This window comes from Erinaceus europaeus, chromosome 12 (genome assembly GCF_950295315.1).
Source record: "Erinaceus europaeus chromosome 12, mEriEur2.1, whole genome shotgun sequence".
Classification (NCBI taxonomy): domain Eukaryota; kingdom Metazoa; phylum Chordata; class Mammalia; order Eulipotyphla; family Erinaceidae; genus Erinaceus; species Erinaceus europaeus.
This window is the reverse complement of record NC_080173.1, coordinates 15,211,775-15,226,834: the sequence shown is the minus strand read 5'-3', so window position 1 is coordinate 15,226,834 and position 15,060 is coordinate 15,211,775. Positions and strand designations below refer to the sequence as shown.

Genomic DNA, 15,060 nt, shown 5'->3' with positions numbered 1-15,060 from the left:
CCTCCCTGCTCAATTTCTTTCTCCTAACAAATAAAATTGAAAGAAAGAAAAAAAAAAAAGGCCACCAGGAGTGGTAGATTTGTAGTGCTGACACCGAACCCTAGTAATAATCCTAGTGGCAACAAAAAATAAAAGTAAATAGTATGTTTTCTTACCTGACTAATTCAGGTAGCCATAGAATTAATACCTCCTCTTGAAAGTCTGTTCTAAGTCCTTGTGTTTACATTCAATTAATCAATTTTCCTTAAAGCACCATTTGGCTGGGAGTTTCAAACGTCTCTTAAATTAGCCAACATCTCACATATCTTTAAGCCAGTGGAATCTTTGAAGTTAAGACTCTAAAATTACTAACCCACAGGCAGCCATTCTGCTCTGCTTCTTTATTGCCAAGTGGCTAGAGTTAAAAGGAAACCTACTGGAAATTTTAGAAGTGAATCTGAGTTTGAATTTACTTCTCCCTCCAGTGAAATTTGTTTAAATGCTAATGCAAAGTGTTAGCTTTGACAGCCCATATGCTAAAATTAGAACAGTACAAAGATTATCTTGGTTCTTGCACCAGGATGACATGTAAATTCATGAGGCATCCCATATTTTTTTAAAAGAAAAAAATGTAACTATATGAGGGACTTGCTTTTTTAATTTAATTTAATTTAATTTTGTTTTAGGTCACTACATTTGTTTTCCTAACCCCCACCCAGCCCTCCTGAAACTACTTAGTATTATGTTTTCATTGTAGCACTCTGAAGACCACCCTTTTTATTTCTGTGCTACAAGGAAGGCAGGGTTTTCACACCATCTGTAGCTGTTTGTATATGTCTGTGTGTAGGGAGCCATAGAATGTCCATTTTTGTGCGTACACATGTGAACATATGTGCTCATGGATTTATATGTGTGCAGTCTTAAGCACAATCTAGTGATTATCATCTAAAGAAAGTTATTTAATTCTTCCCCAAATAATCCTCACTCTTTTTGCCCCAAATTCTGGATAAACTAATAAATCCGAGTTTTGTGAGAACTGAGTTACGTCATCTTCAGGACCAGGTTTTTGATAGCCTCAGACTTTGCCTCTATCGAGTGAGATACTGCAGATGAGACCAGCCGCACGCACAGCCCACTAGTGTCTCCGTGCTGAGCTCCCTGTCCAAGGAGACATTTGTAACTAATGCGTTGCACTTTAAGATTAAGGAGTTGGGTTTAATTTCTTTGTTTTAATTTTCTTTTCTCCCTCATTTGTATGTTTCCATGATTTTGGCTCTTCTTTTCCTTGCCCCAAACTCCAGGAGGTATGTAATCCCATCAACCTGCTCGCTCGCTCTGCCCAGGCCACTGTAATTGCTGCAGCATTTTCCTAATCTGTTTTCTTTTTCTTTTTCTTTTTTTTTTTTTTAGTGCTGCTGGTAGTGTTAATGCTGCTTCTAGCTATCGTACAGTCCCTAGGGAACTGGTCAGGATCTGGGGTCCAGAGCACTTTCCATATTTCCCTTTAGGAATGAATAGCGGCATTGCACCAGACAGCGATGCAGCAAGACATGGGGTAATTAAAGCCTCACGGAATGTGCTAGAGCAAAGGAATATACCAGAATGGGTTGTACAAGCGGAGAAAGCAGTTACTGAATTTCCGCTTGGAATTATTGGCCAGGAATGTGCTCCATTTATTAAATTCAAATTGATAGTCATGAAACAACCTGATGTAGAGTCATTTCTGGAATGAGGAGAGGAGGGAGAAGGGGAGGCTCTGACTTCCCAAAGCCCTGTGCTTCTGACAGGCTGTGATTGGAAAGCAAACCAGAAAAAGAACTAACTGAACAATTTAGGACTTTGGCCTTTGCATAAAAGAATAAGGAAAAAAAAAAGCCTTTGAGTGTGTTATTTCCGAAACTCAAAACGATGCCAAGTTTTAAAAAGGGATAAAACCCCAAACCCTCGTCTTGAAATCTTTTTATCTAATTTCCCGAGTACTACAGAGGGCATTACAACTGCAGCTCTGTTCTTCATTTTGGTTTTGTTTTTCTCCCTCCTCTCTTTTGATGAGTCATCACTAAAAACCCAGAGCTAGCTTCTCAGTTCCTGTTGGTATTCTCTGCATTTGCTGAATTTAGGAAACAACCTTCTCCTGGAGGAGAAGGAGCTCCTTGGTGTCTGCACAAACTAGAGCTGAGAGACACCTAGAAAGAACTTCCCCAGACCCTGGTGTTTACTAAACTGTTGAGGAACCTGTCAGGTTTATTTGTAAACCCAGGGAAGGATGATATCTGGCCTTCAGTCTACAGGACAGGAGGGGATATAAGAGGTGGGGTGGGGGGCTTCTGCTTTGAGTTCCACAGGGACTGTCCAAATACGCGCATTGCTCTGTCTGCTCGTTTCCTGTCTGTTTTCCTTTCCTTGTGAAACCCCTGGGACCATGGTGACACTTGATAGTAGCAGTCTCAGTAACAGGGAAATAACCATGCTTTCATGACCAGGGAAAAGATCTTCCCAGCTTTACTTTGTCTCCCACATCCCCCCCCCCCCCCCCCCCCCGCCCCAGTCTTTCTTTTGCCATTTGATCCCTTTTTCCTGCCCTTCTAAGCCTTGAGGGCCACTGGATGTGCTTGGAGGGATCAGATCCAATGAGAATCTGCATGGGGTGAACTGCCTGGGGACAGGGGACCCAAGGGCTGAAAGAGCACAAGTTGTCTTGAAATGGGGAAGAGAATTCCTTTTTGTAACAGATTGGCTCCAGTTCTAAACATACTCCCATGCCTTTCTCCTGATTTATTTTTGTTCTGCCCAACCTTTCTTGTTTTCACATGCATGGCATAGTCTCCACCAATATTTTTTCTTAATCCAGGACCTATAGAGACCACAGGCAAATGCTCACATCAACTGCTAAGTAGCTGTGAGGAAGAGAAGCCTTCGCTTGAGAGATTGCTTACCAGGAGCAGGGAACACATGCTCCTAGTAAGTTGCTATGGCAAACTCCTTTTCTAGCCTGGGTCTGTGCCTCTTAGAGTTTTGGTAATCTCTAGAGTTCAGGCACACTAGAAGAACCATAAAATAGACCTGAAAGCCAATAATCCTCATACTACCTGCCAGGATCTGTACTGGACACTTTATCTCCATGATGTTGTCGCCATTATCTCTTTACCAATCGTGCCTTTTTAGCTCCCACAGTATGAGCAGGTATGCCCACCCTGGCAATTAGAAACACAGATCTGCCTCACTCTTACTTCATCTGTGTGTGCCAACTGGGTCACTCTAGGTTTATACTCACAGGCCTTACTGTTTGTGAAAGTTGGAGAAGGCATATTCTCTGAAGTTTAACCTTAGCAGAAAGATCATTTAGTGCCCATGGCACCATAAAGCATTTATAAATTGGCATACCTATGAACACACGAATGCCTTTGGAAAGCTTGTATGTAGTTCATGTTGAGAAAGCTTTCCCTCCACCTAATAATGTAAGCAGCAGAAAGAAAATAGTGACCCATGGTTATGGCTGGGAGCAGGACATGGTGAAATTTGCCCTTCCTTAGTGTCCACTTCAGGATCCCAGTGTGATTTCTTTTTTCTTTGAATTGAGATAGACCAAAAGAACTGATGGAAGTCTTCCCTAGGTCACACTCTTGGTGCCCGTTTGTCCTGTGGTCCCTATCTGATATTTATTTATTTGCTTGTTTGTTTATTAACTTATTTATTTTTTACCAGAATAACCTAATCTCTGGTTTATAGTGGTGCTGTGAGTTGAACTTGGGACCTTAGAGCCTCAGGCATAAAAGTCTTTTTTGCATATCCATTATACTATCTCCCCTGCCCCCCCCCCCCCAGCCCCCATATAGCTGTTTTGCTAGAAGCTTGTTGGGGCGGGGAGGGGAACCCAGAGTTGAGAAGGCTACAGAATGGGACCTCTGCTCACTAGTGTATTCTCCTCTGACTTAGGACCCCTCTTGGTCTTACACAAGACTTGAGGGAATGTTATTTTCAGGACTCTGGCCTCGAAGCCAGTGGAGAACTTGATTGCAGTCAGGAAAGTGGGGTATGGGGTGAAGCCACAAGAATTCAAGTTCTATGTAGATTTGATCATGAAGGGTCTTTACTTCCTGTTTCCTCCTTCCAGTCCCTTCTATACTCCCACCCAGGGCTGGTTGACCTAGGGGTACAGTGTATATGGAATTGATCCTCCCCTTTCCCCAGATCCTCCCCCACTTCTATCACACAGAAACTTTGTTGGTGCTTCTTTAGTCTAGTCAGTTGGTGGGGGCCATCACTGCCCCAATCCTCCCCACCTTCCAAGTCCCTGCTCTCATCCTGCTGTGCTGATCTCATCTCCAGGGGCTCCCTGGCTTGCTTGCTCTGCTTCCACCATGGACTTTCACTCGGTGAGAGGTGCTTCTGTTTGGCTCTGTGTCTGTCACTAGTTTGCCATAGTCTTCATGTCCCCGGTCCCTGCCCAGCCCTCCCCTCTGAGAGGAGAGCTGTGTGTTACACTGGCCTGGTTGTCTCTTGTCAAATGTGCATGTCTTTTTGCTCTGCAGGTGGCAGGGTAAAGACTTGGAAAAGACGCTGGTTCATTCTGACAGACAACTGCCTTTACTACTTTGAATATACGACGGTGAGCCCCTGCTGGTCACCCAGAATGGGATGGCTAGGCCTCTGTTTCTATAACTCTAGTCAAACGTGGGAGGAGGAGGTAGTGGGGAGATGTGGATCTGTCCTGCTGCAGCTTTGGGCGGGAGAGGGGGAGGTGGAAAGTTTAAGAGGAGGGAGAAGGAGACAGATCTCTAATTGGGAACCCTAAGATGGCATGGGGTGTCTTGCTAAAGGAATGTAGGCTCAAAGCCCAGCTCTGGTTCTAGACAGCAAGAACACAATACACAGCATTACAAACAGGCTCTTGGGATGGGCTAGAAAGAGTGAACTTGGAGCAGTTGCCAAGAAAGACTTGACTGAGAGGTAGGTGGAAGAATCACGACCTGCCAGGGGAACAGAAAAGAAACATGAATCTGCATATCCAGAGAGGGTGGAACATTGAACATAGGAAGCTTGGTGTTGGGGCTTTTAGCTCAGTTCAGCTATTGAATTTGGAAGTCTTTGACCCATGGTAGGCTGGATATTGGCGGAAGTGATCTTACGAAGGCTAAGATCATGTTCACTGTGCACGAGCGGTCATTGCTGAGACTGAAGGAAGCCAGTTGGGGTGTATACTTGATTCTGTTCTGAACTCAACCTTATGTACATTTTTAATGTCTAGTGGAGTTATTAGTAAATGTTGTCTTGATCCTATAGTTTTTCTGGGATATTGGGAACCTCTTTCTGACTTCAAACCAAAGCTAGAACAAGAATTAGGGAGCCAGACAAAGATTCAAGTTGGTTTTCTGTGTGGCAGGAGCACATAGGCTCCCTGCTGGGGCCACAAACTCTTTTGGGGGCATCTGGGACTCTCCCCCAGCATTGTGCCGACAAGGCCTTTGGCTGTAGGGATTAAGATTCTATGTTCTATGATGCTACCCCTGTGTTTCTTGACCCTACTGTTGTTTCAGAGGCTGAGCTGTGGGTGCCGTGGTTGACTTGTGAACTTAATGTCTAGAGAAGGGAGAGGAGGGTATCCTCAGTGAGAAGTGTGACAAACAGAGTAGTGAGATTTCTCTTCTGTTCTCTGTAGGATAAAGAGCCTCGCGGAATCATTCCCTTAGAAAACCTGAGTATCCGGGAGGTGGAGGACTCCAAAAAACCAGTAAGTATCTCAGGTGAGATATTTTGGGACAAAATAACAAGAGCAAGGGACAAAATAGCAGTTCTCTGTAGAAGTATTGGAGGTGGGGGCAGGAGTTAACTCCCGCAGTAGAGTGTACATCTGACCAAGTGCAAGGCCCTGGATTTGAGTCTCAGCACCAGGCGGAACTCCATGGATACTGGAGCAGTGCTGTGATGTCTCCTCTCTGTCTTTCTCTTCGTCTCTCCTTTCTCCAACAAAAAGAACTGGGACCAGAGAGATTGAAACAGTGGTAATGCAACAGACTTTCATGCCTCAGGCACCAGAGGCCCCAGGTTTAATCCCCAGCACTGCGAACCCAGAGCTGAGCAGCACTCTGGTTTTCTTTTTTTTCTTTTTTTTTTTTTTCTTTTTCCTCCTCCAGGGTTATTGCTGGGCTCGGTGCCTGCACCATGAATCCACCGCTCCTGGAGGCCATTTTTTCCCCCTTTTGTTGCCCTTGTTGTAGCTTCGTTGTGGTTATTATTATTGCCCTTGTTGATGCAATTCGTTGTTGAATAGGACAGAGAGAAATGGAGAGAGGAGGGGAAGACAGAGAAGGGGAGAGAAAGATAGACACCTGCAGATCTGCTTCACCACCTGTGAAGCGACTCCCCTGCAGGTGGGGAGCCGGGGGCTCTAACCGGGATCCTTACGCCGGTCCCTGCGCTTTGCGCCACATGCGCTTAACCCACTGCGCCACCGCCCGACCCCCAGCACTCTGGTTTTCTAAGAGAAAGAAGAATGGAAATGGAAATGGAAATGTCTGCCTGGGGAGGCTGTCCGGTGGTGCTGCTATTCATGCGCAAGTTCCTGGGCTCATTCCCCACAGAAGGGACCAGGGCAGGAGGAGGAAAAAATTTAAAAAGAAGGAAATTGCAAAGATTTGCTTTTAAAAAAAAAAAAAAGGAGCTAGGCAGTGGACATGTTATCATGCTCAAGGACCCGGGTTCAAGCCCCTAGTCCCACCTGCACAGGAAAGCATCACAAGCAGTGAAGTAGTACTGCAGGTATCTCTCTCTTTCTCTGTTTCCCTCTCCCTCTCAATTTCTGTCCTGTAAATATTTACAAATAAATAAATAAACACCAGAGAAGTACTATCTTGATTTAATTTCACCTAACTTTAAAAGTTGGGGGGGGGGGGGGCTGGGTGGTGGCACATCAGACAGAATGGTTATGTTATCATGTATGCAGACTCAGGCTCAAGTTTCTGACCCCCACCTGTAGGGGGAAAGTTCCATGACTGGTAAAACAGTTGTAGATATCTCTCTTTCTCTCTTTTCTTCTCCTCCTCTACTAACCCTTCTCCTCTCTCTCTCTCTCTCTCTCTTTCCCTCTCCTCTTCCCCCTCTTCCCCTCTATCAAAAAAAGAAGAAGAAATGGCTGCTGGGAGCAGTGAAACTATATAGGCAGTAATCTCAAATGTTCAGCCACAGCTGAGCCTATTTTATTCCTGTCCTTTCCTGGGTGTCATTGACTAGAGGTCACTAAAGAGAGAGAATCATTCCTACCTACTTTAAGTCCAGTATTCGTGACTTTCAGACATCTAGATGTTTTCCATTTGCTTGGTATTGCTGGTCTAGCTTTAAAAAGCATGAAGTCACATCTGCTTCTCTCTCTCCATATTCTCTGTATAGCAGCTGTAGAGCTAACATGTATCTGGCTGATAATTTGGCCAGTAAAGGCTGTTTGTATGCAGTTTCCATTTCCTAGAATCTCGTGACAGGTTGCCTTTTCTTCCAGAGGAAAATGTCTATTGCCTATATTTTATGAGGGTCAGAATAAAAAGTCTTTGAACAAAGAAAATCAACATTTTTTTCTTAGTCAGCAGCTTTCTTACGTCTTCCAAGCACTCTTCCTTTCCTTTGTAATCCCTAGAATTGTTTCGAGCTTTATATCCCCGACAATAAAGACCAAGTCATCAAGGCCTGTAAGACAGAGGCAGACGGACGAGTGGTGGAGGGGAACCACACGGTGTACAGGATCTCAGCGCCGACGCCGGAGGAGAAGGAGGAGTGGATGAAATGCATCAAGTAGGTGGCGTCCAGAAGACCAGGCTCTGCTTTGACCTGAGGGCGACTCCTCTCCCCAATACTTGTGTCTCAGCCGTTTCACACGCTGCCCTTGTCTCTTGTGCCAACCCTGGCCCTTGCTTTGGAGCCTAGCTTAACTGCCAGTCCAGACGACTTTACAGGAGCTCTTCGGATTCTTGGGTTTTTTTCCTCCCGGCCCTGAGGAGTGAACCGAGGGTCACACACATACATGATACCACTGCTGAGCAGCCTTCCAGGCTGATTTTTTAAATTCTGTTTGTTTTAGAGAGGGAACAAGAGATACCTCTGGTCCACTGTGCATGGAATTCCCCCCTTGGTGATGTCCATGGTGCTTCCATGTGGTACCAGGGTGTAAGCCCTCAGCCTCACACATAGTAAGCCATGCTGTCTACAGGGTTCACTGTCTCCCTACTCTGCTCTGCATCCTTGGCTGTTACAGACTATCAAGAGACTGCCTCAAACCCAGGTTCCCAAGTCTGTCATGGGCCTGAAAAGGGACCAGCTCACATGCTGAAGCACTGCCTGGCAACTAGCCTTTCCAGACTGGAGGAAGTTTGCCTTGTTTCTTCGTGGCAGCTCAGTGGAGACAGTAATTGTAGTACTTGCAGTTTCTTAATTATAAAGATGACACTTTTTGTAAGTTGTCACACTTACAAATTGAGGGAACTGAGAATCCAGAGGTAGAGTGACTGGTCCAGAGCTGCATGGTCATGGTCCAGGGTTCCCCAGCACCCCAACTGTGTTGTGAGGTGAGTGAGGGTCTGTGAGAAGAGGACCCATTCCTAAGGTCATAGAAGTATAAAAAAGGTGGCAGTTCCAGGGTCCGCTCCTGGTTTTTGCTCTGTAGACTCTATCCAGGTCCACAGGTAAGGTTCACTATAGGCAGAAGTGTCCTAACAGGTGCCAGGTTTTGGGGTGCAGTTTGTGTCTCTCTTAAACCTACGGACACATGCCATGTTCCAGCATGTGTAGAGCTGGATTGCCTTGGACCCAGGTGATAATGCTGGCCAGGTGATTCTGGGTTAAGCTGCCCAACCTGTTCCCTTGGATGAAAGGCCCACTCCAGGAGCAGAGTGCTAGAGACTCCTCCAGACCCTAGTCAGCTCACAGGACTGTTACTTCCTTGCCAGAAACAAAGCTGGAGTCAGACTTGCGAATTGGCACAGAGCCTAAGCCACACTCAGAAAACTCTTTGAAAAGCAAGTTAAATGTTCTGGTTCAGAACGTGCTTGAAAATGGAGAATGACGGGGGTGGGCAGTAGCGCACTGGGTTAAGCGCACATAGTGTGAAGTGCAAGGACTGGTGTAGGGATCCAGGTTCGAGCCCCTGGCACCCCACCTGCAGAGGGGTCGCCTCACAAGCGGTGAAGCAGGTCTGCAGGTAGGTGTCTTTCTTTCTCTCCCCCTCTGCCTTCTCTCTTGATTTTCTTTCTTTTTTTTAGATATTTGCATTTTTAAATATTTATTTATTTTCCCTTTTGTTGCCCTTGTTTTTTATTGTAGTTATTAGTGTGTCGTAATGGAGAGAGGAGGGGAAGACAGAGAGGGAGAGAGAAAGATAAGACACCTGCAGACCTGCTTCACCGCCTTTGAAGTGACTTCTCTGCAGGTGGGGAGCCAGGGGCTCAAATTGGGATCCTTAACGCCGGTCCTTGCACTTGGCGCCATGTGCGCTTAACCCATTGCACTACTACCTGACCCCCTCCTCTCTCGATTCCTCTCTGTCCTATCCAACAACAACAACTATAACAAGGGCAACAAAATGGGGAAAATGGCCTCCAGGAGCAGTGGATTTGTAGACATGTGTTCTTCAGAGTTTGACTGCAACTGTTGGAAAGTGTAGTATTCTAAGCTTCTGTAGACAGGCTGTGAACACCCCAAGGTCACCTAGTCACATCCACCACATGTCTCAAAGCCTGTCCTTTAAGCCATCATGTGGACACAGCAAGGAGTGTGACCACTGACCTGGCCTTTACAGTGGCAGTTGTTAGGGCCACAAGTGTCACTTGGAAACACCTGTCTGAAGGTGTTCTTTTCTTTTCTTTTTTTTTTTAAATATTTATTTTATTTATTTATTCCCTTTTGTTGCCCTTGTTGTTTTATTGTTGTAGTTATTATTATTGTTGTCGTTGTTGGATAGGACAGAGAGAAATGGACAGAGGAGGAGAAGACAGAGAGGAGGAGAGAAAGATAGACACCTGCAGACCTGCTTCACCGCCTGTGAAGCGACTCCCCTGCAGGTGGGGAGCCGGGGTTCGAACCGGGATCCTTATGCCGGTCCTTGTGCTTTGCGCCACCTGCGCTTAACCCGCTGCGCTACAGCCTGACTCCCAAAGGTGTTCTTTTCTATCATGCTCCTCATGTCATGTTTTTTTCCTCCCCTTCCTCTTCCAGGGCAGCCATCAGCAGGGACCCTTTCTATGAGATGCTGGCAGCACGGAAAAAGAAGGTGTCATCCACAAAAAGACACTGAGTCCAGCCCCAGCTGGAGTGGTGTGCTCAGTGCCTGAGCCCAGGTTGGAGAGGGCCTCTGAGCAGGAGCCTCTTATTGCCAGACATCACCTGGATTCCTAGAGACTAGCTTCAGCTTTTGCTATTTTCGTTACATGGGAGAAGGGTGGGCACTTACCAAAAGTACAGGGACTTTGCCACCTGCCCAGCCTGGGTTAGGGCCTTTCGCTCAAGAAGCAGCTCCCATCAGCAAAGCAGCCTCCTTCAAGTCTCCCCACGAAGACCTGAGGGGAAAGCTCCAAACCGACTCTTTACCTCTTGGTGATTTTCCCTGGAAGAAGCCTTCAACTGTGCACCACAAATACACATTACCATAAGTTACCACATGCTAAGAGAAAAGGTGGAATGGAAGAGAAGCCACAATCTATAAAGATATATTTTTGTTTCTGTTTTTTAACGATAAAGGAGACAAAGTAGATCTGTTGAGATGCGTCTTCCCAGTCCAGCCGGAAGCCTCTCCCAGGAGAAGCAGCTCTCAGGGCAGTTGCCAGGCGTCGCCTGCCAGCACAGACTGCCTCTCCTGCACTCCAGGGGCCACTGGTGGCTTGCTTCTTAATAGCCTGTCGGGCAAGACAGCAGAAAAGTAGGAAGAGGTGAGGAAAAAGTAGAGGCAGCAGCAGATGCAGCAGGGGCCTGACTCAGTCAGACTGAGGACCTGCCACGCTCTGAGGACCATGGCATGCCAGATCCACAGTGGGCCCAGCTGCATCTGGCGTTGAGCTGCTTTTCCATTCCAAGTGCCTGGGGAGCACTGGGGGGGAAAGAGGATCAGTGGGCACTTACTGCCTCTTCTCTCTGAATTCATTTTATGGGGCTTTAAGGTAGAAAGTCAGCATTTTTCCTTGGTCTAAATACCTAATACCCAAGACAACGAGGAAGGCAATTTCAACAGTCTCTGGGATGACCTGACGATTTATTTGGTTTTTCTCCCCCCTCCCCCCATGCCAGTCCTCGTTTTAGAGGATGGAGTAGGTCTGACCTGAGCACCTAGGGCTTCAGCTTTTTCTGTCTCAACACTGGCACTTCACTGACCTGCCCCCAGCATCTGGTGGGGTCTGCAAGAAGGAGTAGCCTACCTGCTCAGCAGGGGGTAGGTGGGATAGTGCGGGGAAAAGCCTGCCTCCTGTGTTTTCCTACCAAAGGCCCTGTGTGCATGGGTCTCACCCTCCTTACTCCTGTATGAAGGAGCCACGAGTGCAGCATCCTCCTGCCGTTCTCTCAGGGACTCTCGGGGCAGCCCCTGCCCTTGGCGGGGGCCAGTGTACTAGTTCAGGCAGAGCAGGGAGCTAGCTGCCAGGCCTCATTAGTGCTCCCCGGACCAGGTGCTGCTTCTGGGAAAAGGGGAAGGGCCATTAGTCTCCCCAGGGCAGTGGGACCCCAGCTCCTCTGAAGACTTTAGGCTTGGTACACATCTCTGGAAATAGCTTTTGTAAAGTGACACGGTGGAAGGGGCGAGGGGGCCTGGCCTTAGCCCCCACCTTTATGCAGGTCTATGCACCTAGAATGGCTTCAGGTGTTTTTACGCCTGAACTCACGAAGGTAACGATCTCAGGCCAGTGCTGGAGTCGGCGTAGCCGGCAAGTCTCCTGCTCTGGTTCTCGCAGATGTTACCTAGGCAGAGAGCACCGGGATCAGTATTAGTCTATTTATCAGAGGTGTAAATAATCTATGTATAGTTTTTCTCCTTTTAGATTATTTTGTATTTGTTTTAAAAAAGTTTTGTCAAAATATAAAAATATAAATGACTGAAAGTTGTTGACAGGGTTTTTAAAAAAACTACAATTATTCTAATTGTTCAGTTAGTTTTTTTGCATTATAAACTAGCGCCAAGGAACTGCAGCAAATAAACTCCAAATCTGCCCAAATCACTCTTGCTCTCTGACACTCTCTCACCTCCAGGGGGAAGACTGGGGGCAGAGACTGGGCCTCAAGATGTGTTCCTAGGGGGTTGGGCGGTAGCACAGCGGGTTGAGTGCATGTGGCGCAAAGCGCTAGGACGGATGTAGGGATCCCGGTTTGAGCCCCCAGCTCCCCACCTGCAGGGGAGTCACTTCACAGGCGGTGAAACGGGTCTGCAGGTGTCTGTCTTTCTCTTCCCCTATTTTCCCCTTCTCGACAACAACAATAACAATAATAACCACAACGAGGCTACAACAACAAGGGCAACTAAAGTGGGGGGGGGGTGGCCTCCAGGAGCAGTGGATTCATGGTGCAGGCACTGAGCCCCAGCAATAACCCTGGAGGCAAAAAAAAGATGTGTTCCTGGGGGACCTCTCCTCTGCACTTCAGTGATATTAAGCACTGAAAGTGTGTCTGTGTGTGTGTGTGCCTGTGTGTGTGTGTCTGTGTCTGTGTGTGTTGTTTGCTATTCAGGAGGGACTTGCAAAAAAAGACTGAGCTTGGTCAACACACCAGTTTTTTGAAGAAACAAATGTCAGACATTCAAGTTTAAATCAAGGCATGTATCTTTAACTGATACAGTTGTTAGTGTTTCATTCTCCAGCTGTGTCTGTCTTAAAAAGGGAGATAGGATCAAAGCAGAGAAGGTGCATGGCCACACACAACAGGGACAGACAGATGTCCTGTTCCTCATGGTGGAAAGGTCCTTTGGCCAGTTGGCCAGAATCTTTCCTACTAACAGCAGCATGTTTGAGCCCTGCCCTGCCCTGCCCTGTAGTCCAGTGAGGACCTCTGCTCCACTGTGAGCACAGCCTCCCCTTCCTAATGCCAACTGAGCTTTGCTTGTTTCCCCCATCTCTGAAAAAAGGAACCATCCCCAATTTCTTCCTTGGGTCTTTGTCTTCTGTCTTCCCCTGTCATGTACACCATTAAGTCACCTTCCCACAGATTTACTTCACACTACAAAAGCATCCCAAGTCCCTCGCTGGAAAAGCCAGCTCCAGAGCTCAACAACAAGGATATCTGCTCAGGCTGCTTGCCTTCTGCACTGCAATGAAGGGTCTAGCTAGGGCAATCAGGTCGGAAAAAGAAATACATCTGAGTAGGAAAGGAAGAAGTGAGTCCATCTTTGCAGATGACATTACCTTATATGTAAAAAGTCCTAAGACATCTACAAAAGAAAGGGTCCGGGTGGTGACACACCTGGTTGGGCACATGTTATAATGCACAAGGATCCAAGTTTGAGTCCCCGAAGCCCACCTGCAGGGAGAAAGCTTTGTGAGTGGTGAGCAGGGCTGCAGGTGTCTCTATCTACCCCTTCCCTCTCAATTTCTGGCTGTCCCCATCCAATAAATAAAGAAAAAATATTTTTTTATTTGTTAATATATATATATTACATATATAAGCTTATATATATGTGTGTGTGTATATGCTGGAGTTAATAAATTCAAAGTTGTAAGGGTTCATTTATTGGCACCTCATCATGGTTGCGTGGTTCTTTAATAGGACACCCTTAGTCATAGAAAACAGGCACTGATGGGACCGGGTGGTGGCGCAGCAGACTGAGTGCACATGGTATGAAGCGCAAGGACTGGCGTAAGAAACCTGGTTCAAGCCCCCCGGTCCCCACCTACACAGGGGTCGCTTCACAAGCAGTGAAGCAGGTCTACAGGTGTCTTAACTTTCTCTCCCCCTCTCTGTCTTCTCCTCCTCTCTCGATTTCTCTCTGTCCTATCCAACAATGACAGCAACAACAACAACAACAAAGTTAAACAACAAGGGCAGCAAAAAAGTGAAAAAATGGCCTCCAGGAGCAGTGGATTCATAGTGCAGGCACTGAGCCCCAGTAATAACCTTGGAGACAAAGAAAAAAAGAAAAAACAGGCACTGAGAATAGTTTAAGACTGATGGGTTGGATATAATATATATGTGTGCGTGTGTGTGTGTGTGTGTGTGTGTGTGTGTATATTCAAATTCCTGGGGATAGGTGTGGCTGGAGGACAGGTGGAGCCAGCATGTGAGAAAGTTAAGTGGAGTGTAATATTAACTGATACATCTGGGTGTGCAGAACGTTATTTTGTTGTTGTTGTTACCAGGGTTATCAGTGGGGCTCAGTTCCTACACCATGACTTTACTGCTCCTAGTGGCCATGTCTGTTTTCTTTTCCTAATAGAGACAAAAGTAGAGGGGGGATGGCTGATGGAGAGATGGAAAGATGGAGAGGGAGAGAGAGAGGAAAAAAAGACATCTGCAGCACTGTTCCACCATTTGTGACTCTGCCCGTTGCAGGCGGGGATCAGGCCCGTTGCAGGCGGGGATCAGTGGCTTGAACCCAGTTCCTCCAGCCTGAAACAGTCACAAGGTGTGCATTCTTCTGGGTATGCCACTGCCCTCCACCCTCTCTCTTTTTCATAGTTGTTTTCTTCTTTTTTTTTAAATTCCCTTTTGTTGCTCTTCTTGTCTTATTGTTGTAGCTATTGATGTCATCGTTGTTGGATAGGACAGAGAGAAATGGAGAGAGGAGGGGAAGACAGAGAAGGGGAGAGAAAGACAGACACCTGCAGACCTGCTTCACCGCCTGTGAAGCGACTCCCCTGCAGGTGGGGAGCCGGGGCTCAAACCGGGATCCTTACACTGATCCTTGCACTTTGCGTCATGTGCACTTAACCCGCTGCACTACCCTCCGGCTCCCTCTCTCTTATTTTAATTGATTTCATAAAGACTGAACTCGAATGGGAAAGGAGAGATAACGATAGATGCCTGCAGCACTGCTTCACCACTTGCGAAGCCCCTCCCCCCACAGGTGGGGCTGCAGGCTTGAACCCAGGTCCCTGAGCACTTTAACATGGAGCTCCACCAGGTGTGTTG

At 46.9% G+C, this 15,060-nt stretch overlaps 1 protein-coding gene and 1 non-coding gene across 4 annotated transcripts in view; both read left to right on the top strand.

Moving 5' to 3' along the window:
- CYTH1 (cytohesin 1) overlaps positions 1–12,161 on the top strand; it is an 88,859-nt gene extending 76,698 nt beyond the window's left edge. For 2 of the 3 annotated variants that reach the window (XM_060202852.1, XM_060202853.1), the window contains exons 10-13: positions 4,510–4,588; positions 5,639–5,710; positions 7,607–7,761; positions 10,177–12,161. In XM_060202852.1, the coding sequence (XP_060058835.1) occupies positions 4,510–4,588; positions 5,639–5,710; positions 7,607–7,761; positions 10,177–10,255 (385 nt within the window). In that variant the 3' untranslated portion in view covers positions 10,256–12,161. The remainder of the gene's footprint in view (positions 1–4,509; positions 4,589–5,638; positions 5,711–7,606; positions 7,762–10,176) is intronic. The other variant, XM_016193631.2, reaches the window with a different exon arrangement.
- LOC132542263 (U6 spliceosomal RNA) lies at positions 492–595 on the top strand. Its single transcript, XR_009553364.1, has one exon. It is a non-coding gene; the product is annotated as a U6 spliceosomal RNA (small nuclear RNA).
- Positions 12,162–15,060: the final 2,899 nt, after the last annotated feature.